The sequence below is a fragment of the Heterocephalus glaber genome, unplaced genomic scaffold (genome assembly GCF_053883595.1).
Source record: "Heterocephalus glaber isolate CG9 unplaced genomic scaffold, H.glaber_assembly_v1.0 deba00001744, whole genome shotgun sequence".
NCBI lineage: Eukaryota > Metazoa > Chordata > Mammalia > Rodentia > Bathyergidae > Heterocephalus > Heterocephalus glaber.
This window is the reverse complement of record NW_028258450.1, coordinates 4,486,856-4,507,559: the sequence shown is the minus strand read 5'-3', so window position 1 is coordinate 4,507,559 and position 20,704 is coordinate 4,486,856. Positions and strand designations below refer to the sequence as shown.

Here is a 20,704-nt window from a genome sequence, read left to right as displayed (position 1 = left end):
CCTAACCATGTGATCTCCCTCTTGTACTGATTCTTGCCAATGACATCCCCACTAGGTAGGTACTTTTGTTATTTCCATTTACCAGGGGACACTGAGGCACACAGTGGAAGTTACTTTCCTGGGTCCACTATCTGGGTAAAGGTGGGCAGAATTTGGCCCCATGTGAGCAGTCACTGACTGCCATAAAATGCCTTGTGTGCACCTGTGTGTGGATGTAGAACCTTCTGCAGCACACAGGGATGCCCCCTGGTCAGGTCAGAGTGCGGAGAGCACGCTCATGGCTGGAATACTGTGGACACTGAAGAGAGCCTGGAGTTGGGGGAGCAGTGGAGATGTTTTCTTGGGTGTGAATCTTGTTTATCCTAAAATTTGTCACAGTCCATCAGGATGGGATGAGGATAGAGCTGGGCCCTGGGAATACTTTGGAGGACAGCATGAGAGGTTTTGTAGGAGGCGTGTCAGGAAGCAGCATTAACCACTAGTCTCCCTTGCAATATCTAGGTCCCAGTCACATGACCACACAAAATGTGGTTGCACGGCCATGCCTGTTGCAAAGGCTGCTGGGAAATGTACCTTGCCAGGATCCATTTCCCAGCAGCAACCTCACTATGAAGAGACCATGATTTTTTTTGGTAAATGGACATAAAATGAATCAGTCTTGGCCCTAAATGTTTTATGCATTACCTCCCTTAACTTCCTTCACAGACCTATCGTGTTAATATGATTATTATCTTTTTCAGGTAAGGAGATAACAATTCAGTTGCTTGCTACAAACTTCAGCTAGAAAATTATGGTTTTGAGGTGAAATGGATGAAATAAGATAGGCAGAAAGAGAAAATAATTTTAAAATTGTACTTTTTTTTTTTAAGACTGCAACTTCAGGACACACAGTTACAGTTATCCATATCTTCCCAGGCTTTCAGGCCCACTCAAAACATACAAATCCCTTAAAGATATTGTAAACCCATAAATCAGCTTAGTTGATAAAGGGCAGAAGCCTGACTTTAAGATAGAGAAATAGATTCAAAGAGTTCAGATAATGTTTTTAGGCAAAACGTCTTAGGTCACCTATCTTAAAAGATTTTTAAGATACATACTATAGATTTTAAATTGAACCTGAGATTTCTGTAGATTCATAAACTCCACAGATTTTCAACCCACGGAACACCTGAATATTTCCAGCTTCAGACCATAACTTGAATCTCTCTTGAGCACCTGCACTCTATCTTTTCTGAGTCTGTACCTTAGTTCTGCCTAATAAAACTTTCTGTGCCTCTCACTGGTGTGTCCTGAAATTCTTTCATGTGACCAGAGTCAAGACTAAGTTGGGGTCCCCACCTCCTCTTTGGGGGAACTCCTTGGACCCCATCCTGTGACAGTTTGATCAAGACACTCAAACTGCAAAGACCATTTTTCTAACTGCTATGATATAGCTAAGCCGCTCTATACTGCGCCTAAGATAGTTTTTCCATACTCCTCCCAGCTGACTAATGATATAAATGTGTGCAGTCAGCTGTGAACATCTAAGAGGTAGTACCATTGGCCATTTAGAGAAGTGTCAGCTTTCAAGTTGCATTTCCATGTGTAGAGTTTGACCTTTACTGTGACTTGGCTGGAAATGGCAGAGTTGTCCTGGGCACATTACCCATCTGCTTGGCTCTAGTTCTCTACCACTTTGGCCACCAAGTCAAGGCAACTGCATTTGTAAATGTGTATCATCTGTGTCATCAGTCAACACTTTAAAAAGAAATTGGAAAAAAAAATCTAGGCCAGTGCTGAGGTCACTTCTAAGGACAAATAAAGGGGCATAGTGCTCTTTCCCTGGCTGACTCCCTCCGAGGCAAGGTAAGTCCTTTCCTCAAAGTCAAGAGACAGCAGTGTTTGTGTGTTTTAAAGGCCTCCTTTCTCCAGAAAAGGAGCTACTTGAAGTCATGGGGACTTTTATGTTTGGGTTTAAAAGACAAAGTGTGTTGGAGGAGAGCTCTTTGTCATCTAAAATAAGCTGAACAGATTGCTTAGCAAGGGAATACTGTGCTTAGAAGATGGCAAAGCAGAGAGCTGATCTCATTTGGATTTGGGGAGCATAGAGGTTAGGGATTGGTGCATAGTCAGACACAGTTTAACGGCAGAAATGTGGCCCCTCTGGTGTGATTGCTGCTAATTGGCTGGCTCAGGTATGTGGCGACTGGCAGGTGACTGGTTGTTTCACTTATAGAAGCTTAGTCACTATTGCTAGGGAGTCAGTGGTTGAATTGGGATTGCTGTTAAAGCAGTTCTGCAAGTATCTCAACGTTAGGGCCAAGATCTAGTTTGTCTTCATTTGAGAGGAAATTTTGACTCTTGGGGATAAGGCCTTGCCTCTTAATAGTAGAGATTTTGGGTGATATCGCTGAGCTCTCAGTTTTCTTATGTGTACTTTGGGGATAATCATGCATATTAGTGGGTCACTGTGAAATTTCAATGTATGTAGAACATTGCTGTTGCAAGATTAGCAATCAAGAAGTTGTTAGCCCTATTCCATCAGTGTTACTGGGTGAAAGAATGAGTCCCACTCTTGCTGGGATCTTGAGCTTGGGTGGCCTTATTGCCTTAAGGAAATGAAGTGTTTAATACTAATGAAGCTGAGGGTGTCACTGGCGGGGCTCCAAGGTGTCCCTCAGAGAGGAGATGAGCCCTCAACTCAGCCCCCAAGGAGTAGGTTTATCAACCCTTGTCACAGAAAATCACTCTAGGACACATTAGTGGGAGGCATAAGCAGGTTTACGAGGCAGAGTTAGAAAATAGGAGGAAATGGGGACTTTACCTTGAGGAACTGAAGAGGGCACAGCTCTTGATGAAGAGGATCAGACTGGCCCATTGACAGAAGAATGAGGGCAGGCTTCATGAGTTTGCTGGAGCGAGATAGAGTCAGCTTGATCATTCTTTAAGTTCTGGTTTGCAAAATGACTCCTGGAGAAGTCCTTTTGGTTGAGGGTGCAATTCAGTCTCTATGAGATGATTGTTTCTGCTTGGGGAAATCTCAGGTATGTGGAGGCTTTGCTGGAATCTGGGGTGACTATGTTTGTTTAGGGCAATGACTGGAGACTTACAGGCATAGTTGAATGCTACTATAAATCTTTCTGTCCTCAGTCATGAAGGCTGATGAGATAGGTTAATGGAAGGGCTAATTCACTTTTTCTGCCAACCTTTAAACAGAGCTCCCTAAATGACTAACATACCCATACGCAGAGCTTAGCAAGGGTCTGACCCAGTTTTAAGGTAATAAATGAAGGTCAAATTTTCTTCTGCTTTTAGTTACTCATGGGACATCTGTTGGCTCAAATGAGCCTATTTTGAGTAACAGGTTAAGAACAGAGTTTATCCACTGTTTCTATTGTGGTCTTGACTATATCAAGGGAAAACCCAAAGAAATACTCTGTGTTCACTGGCTTTTAGTTACTTTTCATTGTATTGAAAAGACACTAATTTTGGAGGTCATGCAGCTGAGCAATTTGTTATTAGTCCTGCACTAACTTTGCTGTGGATCAGATCTCTAGGAAAATGTCTATGCCAGCCAGGTATGGTGGCACATAACTCTAATCCCAACATGCTGAGAGGCTGAGGTAATAGGATTGCAAGCTCAAGCCTAACCTGGACCACTTAGTGACTTAATAATGTTCCAGAAAATCATAGAAAGAAATGCATGGAGACACAGAATTTGGGTAAAATAATAAAAGTTTTACTTGCAAGCAGGTGGTACTGCCAGAAACTGGTCTGGTTAGTGTCTGTGCACTTCGTTCTTTATTATTCACCTTTTATACTTTTGTTAGTCATTATCTCATCCCTAGTGGTCTTTGTTAAGTAAATAAAGTTCCAATTTCTGCTTAATGGTTAAACACAGGTGATTTCTGTCACTGATTACAGTCCTAAACACATGACAGTTACGGCACATACATCACGTTTGTTCAGGGATTGCCACTTTGTTCTTCAGAGCTAGGATGTTATCTATAGTGGAGCTACAGATCAAAGGAGCTATATAACCTTCACTTTAAACAAAAGCAATGGGCTAAGGCAAGCTTTTAAAGGGATACACTACCTATTTTGCTTCCACAACTACTTTAATAGCTAACCTACTAAACTTACTTTAAAACTTTTCTCTATCAATAAGACTCTGACTCAATATAAAAAAAAAAGAAAAGGGCTGAAGATGTAGCTCAGGGTAAAGGCCCTGGGTTCAATCCCCTGTACTGAAGAAAAAAAAAAAGTCTATGCCTTCGTGAGCATAAGCCTTCCTGAACTCCCCTATCTGAATTTCCCTATGCCCCTATGAGCCTCCCTCTGCCCCTATCCAGCTTCCCTGTGCCCCTATCCAGCTTCCCTGTGTCCCTCCGCCTGTTTTCCTGTCCTATACCCCTAGCCTCCCTGAGTACACAGCCTTTGCTAATCATTTAAAGAATGCTTTTCTGAAACAAGATTAATTTACCCAAAACTTCTCCACTCACTCTCCTCTCCCTTCAACACTCATGGTGCCAAGAGAAGAAAAACTTAAGATGTTTTCAGGATTTACATGCTCTTGTGACTCCAAGCCACGTCAAGAGATTATCAGCCACCAGGATCTGCCACATCCAGTTCCACACCACTAGAGAGGTACCCAGAAGTCTACAGTCTTCAGTCATTTCCTAACCTTCCCCCTTCTTTTCCGCTTGTCTAAAGCTCAAAAGAGCTTCAGTCCTGTTTTTTGGATGCTGTCCACCATCTTCCCAGTTTTGCTGGTTTACCAAGTAAATCTTTTTCCTTTCCCCAACACCTTGTCCTCAGTTCATTGGGTCCTTCTTCAGTGGCAAATCAAAAGACTGGATTTGACAACACTAATGTCATATACTATGCCATAAGTCTCTAGTCATTGCCCTAATGCTTTTTAATACTATAATATTAATAACTCCCCATAGTGATGACGTAGGTGTCATGAAGTAAGTAGGTATGTTGATCATCATAATTTTGTCTGTCCTCAGTAATCTCAGCTTTCTGGCTTCATGGTTAGAGCCAGATGAAACATAAGTTGTTGATCAGTCCTCCAAATGGAATTGGTGGTGCCAGGCTGTCAAGGTGAGCAGGAGGTAGTGAGGTGAGATTCCTGGAAATAGGAGGTCTTAAGGATGGGAAAAGAAGAAACTGGCTTTCTCAAATCTACAGACTGCAGCTCAAGGTCCTGAGTTTGATCTCTGATACAAAAAACAACCCCACCCCCAACCCCCAAAAAGCAGTGCCCAATTCTAACAGCTAGACTACAGCCAGTAAAGATAAGAGGGCACATGTGAGACAGGCTTTGGGGAGGGCTGAGGTAAGCTCTCCAGAAACCACAATGAACATCTACCTCTAACAAGCCATGCCTGGGGATCCATGTGCTATAGACTCTTAACTGGAAGTGAGCCCAATTCCATTATAACTAATTAAAACCTCATTTGCATTGTGGTTTTGACTCCCCAGTAGGCTTTGGGCACCTTGATAGTTCCTCAGAGGTCTATTTAGGGACAAAAATCTCTCCCCTCCATCAGAAAGGAGATTTATCCCTGAGTGGAGTAAATTGTTGCAACAGTTCAAAGAGCTGCTCCTTCTCTGTAGAAGACAAATAGACTCTGACACCTGGCTTCTTTGAGGCCTGTTTACACCCTGTGACACTAGTGTATCTTTGGTAATAAATCTGTACTTTCACTTCTACTGTGTGTCCTGCTCAGTTCTTTGGGTTACCAAAAACCTAGGACAGTCACAACCCTCAACATTTCTTGGCGAGCTCAGCCAGAATGTTTTGGGGAACATTCTTTTTCTCCACTCTTACCCTTCCCATTTATCCTTTGTGTCTTTGGTCACGAGTCATACAATTAAGAGCCGTTGGGTCATCTCCTGCTTGAAGACTTCTGTGATAACCTGGTTGTGGAATTGAGCATTAAGAGCTCTGCTGGGCACAGGACAACTCCATGTACTCACTGTTTCATGAGTGTGTGACCTAAAGTTTAATATCTTTTTTGCTCCCATACTTTTTTCTTCCCAATCCTTCATTTAGCTTTCTCATTCTTTTTTGGAGAAGTTTCCAATGATTGGTCTTCTGCTTGACCTGCCCCCAATCTGCCCCTTTTGTGTTTCATTTGGGGCTTTCCCCTAGGTGACCTTTGTCTCTGGTTATCCTTAGTTAGGCACTTGCTTCAATGCCTTGTTCCCCAATACCTCAGGGAGCTGTCCTAGTTCACCTTTCTGTCAGGTCCTGGACACCAGAAAAGCTCACTGCCATGGGTGGGAACTATGTCTCCACTTTGGGGGAGCATATAGGCCTCACCCCTTCCCTTCGAAATCTGGGCAAGTCCCCTCCCTGTTTCTTGTTGCAAAAGAAATTATCAAAGTCCTTTATTATCAGGATAAATGAGGGGAATACTGTTTCTCAACTGGTTAGATGTAGCCAGTAGGAGACTCCCTCCTGGTCTTTAAGGAGTCAGGTAACAGGCTATGGAGAGATGTAAGAAATGAAAGGCACTGGTGCCAAGCACTTTGCCAGACATCTGGTGGGAAACTTGAGCCCCAGGGCTCAATACATCTCCATCCTTCTTAGAGACACCCTCTGGAGGACTACAGACCTGATCCTCTCTGTCCATAGGCCCTGTGCAGCACCATGGGAAACACTGCCCGTACCACCCACCTCACCATTAGGCTGTATCCTTAGTAACTGGAAACAATTGGATCCTGTCAATCTGATTAAAAAAAAAAACAACAACAACTATTGAAATATGGTTTGGCCCCAGTACAAACAAGGGAACAGTGAGAAATGGTTAGAAAATTGTAGTCTAAGTTAACAAGACAATTTTTAAATTAGATCTTTACTGAAAAAAGCAAAGAAAATTGTCTGAAGTCCCTTATATTCAGACTTCTATGGCTTTCTATCAAAAATCATCCTTCCCTATGATGAGCATTATCATTATGTATGCCTAAAATGTACCAATAAATGTTTTGCTATAAAAAAAGGAAAGATAAATATATAAAACAACAACAAACCCCCAAAACCATCCCTCTGCCAAGGTCCAAGAGATCCCCAAACAGGAGATTTATGTCATTGATGATCCTATTTTCAGACCCACACCTGTCTCTCATGGGAGTAAGAGTCTCTTCCACCTGTTTAATAAAAGAAACCATGTTGAGAGTTCTCCTTAACCCCTTCCTTGTAATCCTCAGGCATTTGAACTAGCCCCATCCTCCCCAAGTGACTTAGAAACTCAGCGATTAAGTCTCCACGGAGACCCAATACTCTCCAGCCCCCTCCTTTTGCCCCTCAGGCAGCATTAAGACCTGCAGGACATATTCAGAGTAGAGCTTTCTGTACTTCCAACACAGCTTGTTCTGTCTGAGAGAGGTCACAAGAATAGGGGGGACTATTTGAACTCATGCAGGTTCCTTTTTCAGTGGTGGATATCCAACAATGTAAAGAATATTTAGGCTGATTCTTAGATCCTAGTAGGATTGCCGATGAGTTCAGACTTTGTCTATTGTCTTTGACTTCTCATGGCAAGATGTCCAATTTATCCTGGCTACCTGCTGAACTTCAGATGAAAAAGAATCTTAGAGGAGGCCAGGAGATATGCAGATGAAGAGTAAGCTGCAGGAAGAGACAGGAATCAGCCTAGAGAAGTTACTGTCCCTCTGACAAAACCAAATTGGGGCTAGAACACTGTGGATGGATTAGATATGAGCTCTAAAATGTTGACCACTCTTATGGGAATAAAAAGATGTATTAGGAAACCTGTTAATTATGAAAGGTGGGAGATTAGTCAGGGCAAAGACAAAAATCCAGCTGTCTTTCATAGCTGATTAAAACTCTATAGATATACAAACTTAGATTCATCCTCCCAGGAGGGACAGGCACTAATGGGGCAACATTTCATTCTTTATCACTTCCAGATATTCAGTGCAAATTATGAAAACTTCAGATTCCTTTGGCCCAATTGCTGGACACAACCTTTTCAGGGTTAAACAATCAGGATCTGGAAGAAGTTAAAAAGGAGAGGAACCAAAACAAAAAGCAAGTTAGGTCAAATTTATGGCTGCTGCAACTGGAAATGCTTTAAGCACACTAAAGCCATCCAAGGGAAAACCCAAGGCCAGTCAAGGAAAGGGCTTCTGTTTTAAATGCAAGGAAACTGGATACTGGGTATAGAACTGTACTATGCCACCACCGAGCCTGCTCTGCATATCAGGCAGCTTTTATGATTGGTTCATGACACTAGAGATTGACTGTCCCCACTCCTAGAGAGGAGCTAGGCCAGCCAAAACCCTCACCTCCTGCTCTGATGAAGAGAACTAAAGCTAGAGTGCTCCTGTAGCTCGGTTCATGAACTTCCATGCTCCTGGAAAAGATGGCCATATTCACATTCGTGTGGGAAAGATGGGCGTGGTTGTGTTCGTCAACCAATGCAGAGTTCACAAACAACAAAATTTTTCCAAACACTTCTGTTTGGAAACCAAACTTCACAAACTAAAGGGTTTGTGAACCTAGGTGCCATTGTATCTCTGTTTCCCATAAGAAACCCTGGGTGATTCTGGGTAAACAAATTCAATTCCTTATAGATACAGGGGGAGCTTTGTTTTAACTTCCTTTTCCAGGAAACTTTCTTCTAAACTTACAGCTATAATTGGGGTCAGTGGGACCCTTAGTCAGAGCTTCTTTCTCCTGCTTTGTTATGTCAATTTGAAGATCAAATATTCAACCATAAGTTTTAAAAAAATTATCTCACGGTGTCCTACTCCCTTATTAGAAAGAGATTTACTATTAAAAGTAGGGGCTGTTCTCCAATTTTGCAAGGCCCAAAGTGGATCTTACCTGTTGAGACTACACCAGACCTTCCTTACCTACTTAGTCAGCAGGCAGATCCTGCTGCATGGTATAATGCAATACCCGGGAGAGCAAAGCTGATTATAAAACTAAAAGATCCCAGCCAATTTCCCAACTGAAAACAATATCCTATGAAAAAAGAGTCCTGTAAGGGCCTCCAGCCTCTTGTAGACAGGTTTCTCGAATATGGCCTTCTGGGACCTTGTCAGACCCCTTGCAACACTCCCATTCTTCCTGTAGAAAAACCTTCAGGAGAGTATTGGATACTACAAGATCTCCACTGCATTAACAAGGCTGTAATCCCAACCCACCCTCTAGTGGCAGATCCATATACAATCCTCTCCCCAATTCCAAGAGACACAAATTGATTCTCAGTTTTGGTCCTCAAAGATGCTGTCTTTCTCTATTCCTCTTCATTCGTACTCCCAATTCATGTTTGCCTTTGAATGGGAAAAAAGTCCCATCTCAAGAATATGAATATTCTTGGACAGTTCTCCCACAATGTTTTGAGATAGCCCCCACCTTTTTGCTTGGGTGCTGGGAAAGAACTTAAGGAGCCTACAGCTTACACAGGGGACTGTCCTACAGTACGCAGATGTATTCTAATCTGCAACCCAGCTTGGAAGCTACCCAAATATACTTTCCAGACCTTCAATTTTCTAGCTAAAAGGGGGTATATGGTCTCAAAAGAAAAGGTTCAGATATCCCTGAACTTGTGTCACATTCTTATACCTGTGAATAACAAATGTCTAGGGGCCAGATCCAGGCTATTTGTGATTTCCAGCCCTGTTGCATCAAATGATAGCTTCCTTCTTTCCTGGGAATGGCCAGTTTCTGCCAGATCTGGATACTAATTTTGGATTAATGGCAAAGCCTCTATATGAGACTGTCAAAGGTCCTTAGTCTAAGCCATTGGAATGGACAAAAGTAACTAACTGCCTTTCAAGAAATAAAGCATGCCTTCACTCAGGCTTCAGCACTGGAAAATACTTGATTTAAACCCCCTTTTTTTCTACATATCAGAAAAGAGAGGAATTGCTCTTTGTGTTTTGACCCAAAAGGTAGGACAGGAACCCTGCCCAGTGGCACTGCTGGATGGCCAACCTGCCTGAAGGCAACTGTGGAGGCATTGGCCAGAAGTATGTATCTGGTGGTTATGCAGAGATAAGGGACTTTGGGAGCCACACACTCAAAACCTCCCAGAATGTATAGTTAGAGATTAAAAGACAGCCTACAGGGCCATAAGTCCAAGTAGGATCAAAACACATTGCCTTGAGGAATGAACACTCTGGCCCTCTTCTTCTGCATACTCTAGTTAATTTATCACTTAGATTGGTCCTAAGGTTGGTCTTGTAACAGTACAGCTTATCCTTCTCCTGGCCTTCCCCTTCCCCCTCCATAAATTCCTGCACTGAGGTCCTTCCTTTGTCTTTTATCCTTGGTTCCTGGTTCTATCAAAAAACCACAGAAGCTTCAGTTTGGGGCTGTCCTTATGAGACTCTTTCATGCTGAGGGGTCTGGGTTAAGGCCCTCTGGGCCTTCTTGGAGTTTGAATTGAACATTGACTTCAAGTAATCTTTCATACTTTGTGCCACGCCACAGTTGTGAACTGCAACAGGAAATAGCAGTGATAGTTGTTCTAACAGGAGAAGCCCCAAAACTTACTTTGGGACAAAAACTAAACATTCTGACTCCCTATCAGGTCTGGGGTATTCTTGAAACGGAAGGTCATGGTTGACAGAAATGACTTACCAAGTGCCAGACTACTTCTTGACACTCTCTGAGGTTATCATAAAGACTTACACTACTCTTGGGCCGGGGATTTAGCTCAGTGGTTCTGGCGCCTGCCTAGCAAGTGCAAGGTCCCAAGTTCGATCCCCGGTACCCGCCCCCCCCCAAAAAAAGACTTACACTACTCTTAACCTTGCCTCCCTGATCCTTCCAGGCTTGGAATTTAGCCATCCTTGTGAACAGGTGATTTCCCAGACCTATGCAAGTAGATGAGACATTAGTCATCTTCCCTTCCAAGACAATGAGGAGAAACAGTTCACTTACAGAAGTAGCTTTGTCCAGGAAGGACATTGAAAGGCAGGAGATGCATTTGTGAGTCCACAACTTTGAGGCTGGTCTTGTACCTCCTGAGATCACCACTCAAAAACAGAGCTCATAGCCCTGACTTGGGGATTGATATTAGGAAAAGACAAGAGGCTGAATATTTATATATATTTCAAATATGCCTTTCTGGTGCTACATGCCCATGTAGTGATGTGGAAGGAAAAAGTCTTGTTAAATAACAACCATGTATAAAGCACAAACAAGAAATTCTACAGCCCCTGCAGGCAGTTCATCTTTCCAGACAAGTCACTGTCATTCATACCAAGGGATACCATTAGGACATATCTAAAATCTTGCAAATCAAAAGGCTGATAAAGAGGGAAAAAGAAAGCTGTACAACCTCTCAAGATGCTGGCCTTATTCTCAGTTCTTGAGAAACCATTAAAACTAGCCTCTGATAACTATATAAGGGGACTCCAGCCTGATTTACTGAGTGAATTCCCACTAGGCTTCTGGAAGGGTCTGAGGCTCTGCTCCTCTGAAAGGAGTGCACATCTCTCCGTGGCACCAGTGCTGGAGGATAGAGAAGCTGTGATCTAAGCCAGGCCAGGAAGCCCTTCTTAATTATCTATCAGTCAGAAACTGGCTTGCCAAATGATGGCATATCTGTATGATGACATATACTAAGCAGTAGAGAAAAACAATAGAGTCTCTGGAAGTATTATAGGAAAAGATATATATGTTATAACATGAAGTAAAGTAAAGTAATGCTGTAGATCTTTTGCCACTTTTTTTTGGAGAGTGGCTCAAACCAACACATTTATTCTCAGTTCTGAAGGTCAGAAGTCACATAGGTTTCACTGGGCTAACATCAGAGCCCCTGGAGGCTACCCTTATCATTGACTCCCTTCATCATCAAAGCCATTTTTGCTGCTTTTCCTATAAACAAATAGGTATACATATGTACACATTACATATATGTATATACATATATACACATATACATACATGTACATGTATACATAATGCAAATCATATAAACATGTATGTATATGTGTGGATGTGTGTCTGTACATATGTATTTTCAGTGCTGTGCAGTAGCTAATTATCTACCTCATCCCAACTCCACACACACTGATATCATGTTGATAGCTTGAAATCAACCTTGGTGGGAATATTGACACCCACCAGGAAACTGGCAGTTGCTCCATGTTAGGGTCTCCGTTCCACTCCAGAAAGCCAGTTGTTAAATGTGTACCAGCACACTACTGGGCACACACACACATATGCACTCAATATGTCTGATTACTTACTTGTGTACCTTAACTTTTGAAGGACGAAAGGAAACCAAAAGAGGTTGTTTCTATGGAGAGAATGAGCCCTATGACAAGAGTAGGAGAGAAAAAATTTCACCATCGTCTCTTTGTCCTGTTTGATTTTTACCACCAGGTAATATTAACTGATAAGGCTGTAGGGAACCCTAGTCAGAGTAACTCTATTTTGTAGTCGCTCGCTACTTAGTTACCCCAAGAGCTCCAGCCCCTTGCTGAGACTGTGTGCCACTCTGGGGCACAGCAAAGGCATGCACCACTGCGCTTGCTCAAGCAAGCAGAATTACTAATAAGGGTGAGGTGGGAAAAAAGTACACAGAACTTTTCCTAAGAACACTTCTTATCTTCGATCCTGCCTTTTTCTGTTTCACTTACAACCTCATAAAAACAGTAGCCTAACAAATGGGTAGTGGTGACTTCAGCAGGACTGCAGCCCATTAGACCTTTGCCACTCTGTAACCCCTAATAAACGAATAAACTCATTCACTCTCCAAGCTGGGCTGTCCAGGTTATTCTTTGAGATATCTAATCATTCTTTGGAAAGTTGGTGCCCTCTCCACTTGGAGACAGATGTCTCATTATGACTTTCCCAGGGAAACTTTTGCACAAAGATAGGTAACATTTGGATGGCACTTCCTATGTGTGAGGCAAGTTCTAAGCACTTTGGATGTTTTCCCAAGAGGCAGTGCTATTATTTATCTTCTTTTACACACAAGGACCCCGCAACCCTGACAAGTAACTATGATCCGCAAAAATTAGTAAGAAGCTATACTTTTTGCTGTTAATGCAAATCATTATTTAGGTGCCAAGTTTGGGCCAGAGTTGGGAGGAGAAAGGAAGAGAGAAAATGGGAAAGTGAATGAAGAGGAAAGAGGGGAACAGTAGATGAATAAAAGTGAAAGAAAGGGAATTTGGTGAAGGTGCAGGTGAGGGAAGTTATATTGAAGCTTCTTCATTCCAGGCTGATTGTCTTCTGGACAGGTAAGGTTCCCCATTACTCCATTCGTGGACTGCAGCCACTTTCATCCCCAATCTAGAGCAGAGGGAACTGTGACCCAAAGACAAGGTTGCAGCTTCTCGTGGTTGGTAACTGCTGGGCAAATATCCATGTGTCAAGCTTCCAACTCCAGGCTCACTTATTCTCAGGACTCCATTCTGCACAGATAGATACAGGGGATATGAGAGCAGGGAGGGAAAAGGGAAAAAAGGAGGGAGGAAGGAAACAGGTGTTGAGAGTGTTGCCAAGAGAGTGAAAATGAGGAACATAGTTAAGTAAAAAATTCAGCTGGGTATGGTAGCACATGAACTAACCCCAGCACTCCGGGAGGCTGGGCAAGAGGATGGAAGTTGGAGTCAGCCTCAGGAACTTAGCAACATGGCAAGATTCTGTCTTTTAAAAGCCAGGGGCAAAGGCCCTAGGTTCAATCCCTTATAGCATAAAATTAAAAGGAAAAAAAAAGAAAAAGAGTGAAGAAAAAGGAGGAGAGAGGAGAGACAGTGCGAGAGGTGAGGCAGAGATAAAGGGAACACAAGAGAGAAAGAGAGAAATATGAGAGGTGATTAACAGGGGCACATCAGTGTCACCAGATGGGGAATCCGAGGGGAGTCGGTTCCAGGTTCTTGGGATCCTGAACAAAGCATTGAGCAGGACACCCAAGAGGAGGAAGAATAAGATTTATTCTAAATGGACTAATAAGTGTAGGTGAAAGAAGTAAATGAAGTGAATGCACAGGGGTGGGGGGCAGGCCAGCGAGAAGAACTCACTGCCCCCAGAGAGGCAGGTGCTGGTCTCTCAAGGTCTGGGGTTATGGGAGGATCTGTACCCGGGGATTGCTGGGAATCACTGCCCAAAAGGAACACCTGACTCAGCCCACCACTGACAGGGGGAGCTTTTGATCTTATGGGATTTTAGAGGAAGTGTCATGGCATCCAAAGCCCACCAGGTGGGAGGTCAATACCACAATGCAATGAGGTTGGAGGAAGGCCAGGATCATGTACTTTTGATTTTGAGTATGCTTGGGGTTTGGGGAAGGGATAGGGTGACCTTTGTTTATTGGTTTTCTGATACTTTGACATAGTCTTGTCCTTGTTCTGTTTGCTACCTCAAGCAGCAGAAGGAAGGGGGGAGCAAAAGGGGAGAGAGGAAAACAAAAAGGCAGAGAGAGGGCAGAATTCAAAGAAAAGGTCAACTCTGTGTTTCTATGTATGTTAAGACATCCCATTTCTATCTCAAATGGATATAATTTTTACTTTTCAGGGATTATCTCAAAAAAATCTGGAAAAAGCCAGGATGGTGGCACAGGCCTGTAATCCCAGCACTCAGGAGGCTGAGGCAGGAGGATCACCATGAGTTCAAAGCTAGCCTGGGCTACATAGCTAGACCCTGTCTCAAAAAAATAAAACAAAACAAAATCTAGAAAAAAAGGTTTGCTGGCAGCAAGGCACGAATAAATATCCATGAAGATCCTGAAAAATAAGAGAAATTGGAAGCAAGCATAGGAATAGAGTTTGTCCGTTGTGATAGATAAAAACACATAACCATTAGTTTTAAAAAGCTAGTACTGTTGTAGTCTGATGCAGCCCCAGCATCTATTGTAACATAAACTGGACTCTCCTCCCAAGAGCAATTATGGAATTGACCAATTATGCAATTTCCAATTCTTACACCACACCCTAGTTCCCCAGAAAGGTGGCCAGAGATAAAAAAAAGGCGTCTCTCTGGGCTTTGCTGCAGCTTTCTTTAAATGAATCATTCAGGCATTTACCCGCCAACTTGAAGAGACCCACGTGGTGCCTCCCAGTATATATTACAGCTTGCTGCTTTCTGCTTTCCCTCTCTCTCTGCTTCACTCAAGGCTGCTGAGCACCCCAGGGTCTGTAAGTACCAAAAACTTTACAATGTTCTCCTTGTGCTTGTGTTATTGAGACACAACCTGCAGTCTGATAGGATACCAGCTCTAAGCTAGGCTGACAGAGAAATTCAGAGTTTCATTCTAAACAGGTACTACTGCAGGAATGGGTCAACTGATAAAGCAAATAAAAGAAACCTCAGGATTTCTTTCTTCTTTTTCTTAGTGGTATTGGGCACTGAATCCAGGGTCCCCCACTGAGATACATCCCCAGCCCTCTTATTCCCCCCTGTATTTTCGTTTTGAGACAGAGTCTTGGCGAGACCCTAAAATGCTGAGGCTGGGCTCAATCCTCCTGCCTCAGGCTCCCACAGAGCTGGGATTACAGGTATGTGGACCACCACACCTGGTGCAGGTTTAAAAAAATTCTTTGGTGGGTGTGTATGAGTCACTTCAACCCTGCTGATCACTGACAACAGCAACTCCAACTAGTAATTCTTCCCCAGAGTTAACTTTGGGCACAGAATTTTGCCAGTTTTCTTTCAACCCCTTCCATAGAGGGGAAGAGATAAAAGCACACCACCCTCAGGGTGTCTGCTCTCTCATTCAGGCTGCTAGCCACCCATGAGGACTTGAGGCTCGGCCAGGGCTTTCCATTGGAGAGGAATGTCAGGATTAGGGCCAGGAGAGGACGGGCCAGGGGCCTCTGCAAGACCCAAACTGCTGCCTCTGGAAAGCTGGGTGCCCCCTGCCCAGTGCCCACAGGGAAGCCCAGTGCTGGGCCTTCAGGCAGGTGGTGGGCAGATGTGGGGTGCACAGGTGTCTTCTCCCTGGGTACTTCCTATCTGCATCCACCCTAATCTTTTTTCTGGGTATTTGAATGTGATCTGTGATGTTTACAAGGTAATCAATTGCATGGGACAGATGGATTGATGAACTCATCTTTTTAAAGGAATATTCATCTGTAATCATTCTCACTGGGAGAAGTCAGAACCAGAACCCAGAGTACCTTTGGGATTCATTCAGCCTTCCACAAAACCGGAAGTAGGAAAGAGAAACACTTAAAAGAAAATTAATTGAGGAAATTAAGCAAGATGAACCCAGAGAACCTCTCCAAATTACCATTGTTCAATAAAAATAGGTGAGTCACCAATGTAATTTTAAGTTTTGTAGTCATATTTTATGAAGTAGAAAGAAACAGATGCAGGTAATTTATATTTACTTAATTTTTTATTGTGATAAAATACACATGATATATTTACTCTCGTGGCCATCGGTTGTTTTTGTTGTTCTTGTTTTGTTTGTTTGTTTTTTGAGACAGGGTCATACCATGTAGTTCAGGCTGGCCTTGAACACACTCTGTAGCCCAGGCTGGCCTCGAACTTTCAGCGATCCTCCTGCTTCAGCCTCCCAAGTGCTGGGATTACAGGCATGCACCACCACATGCGCAACTCTTAAGACCATTTTAAAGTAAACAATTCAGTGATGATTGGTACATTCATGAGGCATTCCGGTCACTGTCTCTATCTGGCCCCAGAATATTTTCATCAACCCTAAAGGAAACTGTTCCCATGAAGCATCCCTTCCATTTCTCCCTCTCCCTGGTCCCTGGCAACTGCTGACCTGCCTGCTGTCTCTGTGAATTTGCCTGTTCTTGATGTTTCACATAAGTGGAATCATACAAGATATGGCCTTTGGGTCTGGCTCTGTCATTTAGTACACTGTTTTCAAGGTTCATCCACACTGTAATATGCATCAGAACCTTTTCATGGCTGACATTTCACTGTACAGATAGAGCACAGTTTATCTGTTCATCACTTAATAGACTTTGGGGTTGTTTCTACTCCCCCCCCCACACACACCAATACTAGGGATTAAACCCTGGACTTTTACATTGAGCTACATCTCCACCCCTTTTATATTTTAAGTCTTGGTCTCATGAATTTGTGATAGCCCCACCTCAGTCTCCGAAAGTGCTGTAAATTGCAGACACATGCCACCATGCTGGCTTGTTTCTCCCATTTAGCTTAATGAATGGCACCACTGTGAAGATTAGTGTATAAGCCTATAAGCACCTGCTTTCCATTCTTTTGACTATACACCTAGGAGTGAAATGGCTGGGTCATATGGCAGTTCTGTTTAACGTTTTGGGGAACTGCTAAATGGCTGTACCATGTCGTTAATAGTATAAGCCTTTCTTAGTACCCAAGAGAGGTTGGTTCCAGGATCACCAGATGTTCCAGTCCCCTTATGGATTACCACAGTCCTCAGATGATCCAGTCCCCTGGGTAAAAGGGTGTGGTATTTTATATAATATACCCACATCCTCCTGTGTACGTTAAATCATCTCTAGGCTACTTATAATACCTTATACAACATTAATACTGTGTAAATAGTTGTTATTTTAGATTGTTTGGGGAATAATGATCAAGAAAAGGTCAGTACATCTTCAATTCAGACACAGTGTTTTCCTCATTGTTTCTGACCTGAGGTTGGCTAAATTCACAGATACAGAGCCTACAGATACGGAGGGGCATCTGTATTCATAGTCACTGTACATAAAATGTTATAACTTCAGTAAGTCAACCTACCAGGTGTGCTATGTTCTCTATTTACATTTTCAATGTCTGGTGTGCATGTCCCATCGGGGCACTTTTTTTTTCTAAGTTCTTTTATTGGTATATTTTAGGTATACAATAAGTTTACATTTATCATTGAGTGCTTGTACCTGTACATGATGTATATTGATTCTTATTTTTTCCCCATTCCCTGTGCCCTTCACCCCCTCCACCCTTCCCTATTTACATAGACATCATTTCTATTTTTTTTTCTTTTCTCATAATTTTTCCTTTCCCTTCTTCCCTTTCCCCTTCCCTTCCCTTCAACCCTATGTCTTTGGACCTTTTTTTGTATTTCAAATTATCAATTATTCATTTTAATCATTTTAACCCTTATTTACAATATCAGTTTCTCACACTAGAGAAACTATTTAGTATTTACACATGTGTGTCCTATTTATTTCACTTAAGAGTATGGCCTCGATATGCATCCATTTAGCTATAAATGACTCTAGTTTTTCATTCTTTATGGGTGAGTAGTACTCCATTTTATAAAAAAACCACATCTTCTTTATCCAGTTTCCAGTTCATGGGCACTTGGGCTGCTTCCAAGCTTTAGCTATTACAAACTGTGCCACTATAAACATGGGTGCACATTTATCGCTGTGGTATGATTCTTTCAATTCTTTTGGGAAGATACCCAGCAGGGGAATAGCTGGGTCAAATGGGACCTCTAGCCCTAGTTCTTTGAGGTTTCTCCATACTGATTTCCACAGTGGTTGCACCAGTCTGCACTCCCACCAGCAATGGAGAAGGGTTCCTTTCTCCCCACGCCCCTGCCAGCATTTGTTATTGGTTGATTTCTTGATAGCAGCCATTCTTTCTAGGGTGAGGTGGAATCTTAGCCTTGTTTTCATCTGCATCTCTTGAATGACCAGTGATGTTGAACATTTTTTCATATATTTATTTGCTGCTTTTACTTCTTTGTCTGAGAAATGTCTGTTCATTTCAGATGCCCATTTTTGAACAGGGTCTTTGAATTTGGGGTTCTGATTTTTTTCAGTTCTTTATATATTCTATATAGTAGTCCTTTGTCTAGGTACAGCTGCTAAAATTTTTTTCCCACATTGTAGGTTGTCTGTTAGCTCTGTTGGTGGCTTCTCTTGCAGTGCAGAAGCTTTTTAATAAGATGAGATCCCAGTTGTTGATTCTTTGTGCTAATTCCTGTGCTACTGAGGTGTTGTTCATAAAGTCTTTTCCTATGTCAATATCTTCAAGAGTTCTATCTAACTTATCTTCCAACAAGTTTAGTGTTTCTATCTTAATATTTAGATCATTAATCCACTTTGATCTTAGTTTAGTGAGTGGTGATAGGTATGGGTCTAGTTTTAATCTTTGGCAGGTTGAAATCCAGTTTTTTCAACACCATTTATTAAATAGGCTATCTTTCCTCCAATAAGGGTGGTTGGCTCCTTTGTCAAAGATGAGGTGGCTGAGTATGTCTGGAGTTGCTTCTGCATCTTCTCATCTATTCCACTGATCCTCAGGTCTGTTCTTTTGCCAGTACCATGCTGTTTTTATTACAGTAGTTTGTAGTATAATTTCAAGTTGGGGATTGTGATACTCCCAGCCAAGTGTCTGTTGTTTAGAATTGCTTTTGCTATTCTAGGTCTCTTCTGGTTCCAAATAAATTTTTGGATTGTTTTCTCTAGTTCTGTGAAGTATATTGTTGCAATTTCAATTGGCATTGCATTGAATCTATATAGTAGTTTTGGAAGTATGGCCATTTTCACTATATTGGTTCTTCCTACCCAGGAGCAAGGGATGTCTTTCCATTTTCTTATATCCTCTTCAATCTCTTTTTTCAGGTTGCTGTCATTTTCAGTGTAGAGGTCTATTGCTTCCTTTGTTAGATTGATTCCTAGATATTTCATTTTTTTAAAGATGCTATTGCAAAAGAAATTGTTTCCCTAATTTCTCTCTCAGTGGGCCTGCTATTTGTGTATAAAAAGGCTATTGTTTTTTGAGTCTTGACCTTATATCCAGCTACTCTACTGAATCTGTCAATTAAGTCTAGAAGTCTTTTGGCAGAGTTTTTTGGGTCTTCTATGTAAAGTATCATATCATCAGCAAATAATGACAGTTTAACTTCTTCTTTTCCTGTCTTTATTGCTTTTATTTCTTTCTCTTGTCTAATTGCTGTGGCTAAAGTTTCTGGAACTATATTGAACAGGAATGGTGATAGTGGGCATCCTTGTCTTGTTCCTGATTTTAGTGTGAAAATTTTCAGTTTTTGACCATTTAGTATGATGTTGGCTGTTGGTTTTTCATAGCCTTAATCAGGTTGAGATAAAGACCTTCTGTTCCAATTTTCTGTAGGGTTTTTATCATGAATGGGTGTTGGATTTTGTCAAATGCCTTTTCTGCATCTATTGAGATGATCATGTGGTTTTTGTCCTTGACTCTGTTAATATAGTGTATTACATTTATTGATTTGTGTAATTGAACCATCCTTGCATCCCTGGGATGAATCCCACTTGGTCAGGGTGTATGATCTTCTTGATGATCCTCTGCATTCTGTTTGCCAGTATCTTGTTGAGGATTTTTGCATCTATGTTCACTAGGGAGATTGGCCTGTAGTTCTCTTTTTGGGTTGGGTGTTTTCCCCATCAGAGCACTTTTGCATTGTATCGCTCCACCCAGGGCTGGTGCCTGCCTCCTTGGACAGCACCACTCCAGATAAACTGTTTCACTCTTTCTCTCTCACTGTGATTTTTCTGGAGTTTATTGTTTTTCTTTTGTCCTGGGAAGCTTTGTGGTTTCCATTATCCCCGGGCTGCAGAAAGAAGAGCAAGAGGCTGTGGAGAAACGCGGCTGCCAGGTGCTGACGGCACTGAAAAAGCTGAGCAAGGACAACGAGGTGAGCGAGGGTTTCCCTGGGGATCCTAGGATTGCACCTTCTGTGCCTGGGTTGGGGCCCAGCTCAGCCAGGATGAGTAGAAGGGAAGGGAGGAAGTAGAAGAGTGCGGACTTACACTGCCAGAGCGGTGACATGGGACA

General features: G+C 42.4%; 1 protein-coding gene across 1 annotated transcript in view; it reads left to right on the top strand.

Moving 5' to 3' along the window:
* The first annotated feature begins 1,685 nt into the window (after window positions 1–1,685).
* Window positions 1,686–20,704, top strand: part of Pla2g4c (phospholipase A2 group IVC) — a 45,684-nt gene continuing 26,665 nt past the window's right edge. Inside the window, exons 1-3 of the mRNA XM_087200707.1 lie at window positions 1,686–1,845; window positions 16,039–16,227; window positions 20,456–20,564. Coding sequence (XP_087056833.1) covers window positions 16,181–16,227; window positions 20,456–20,564 — 156 coding nt within the window. The 5' untranslated portion in view covers window positions 1,686–1,845; window positions 16,039–16,180. The remainder of the gene's footprint in view (window positions 1,846–16,038; window positions 16,228–20,455; window positions 20,565–20,704) is intronic.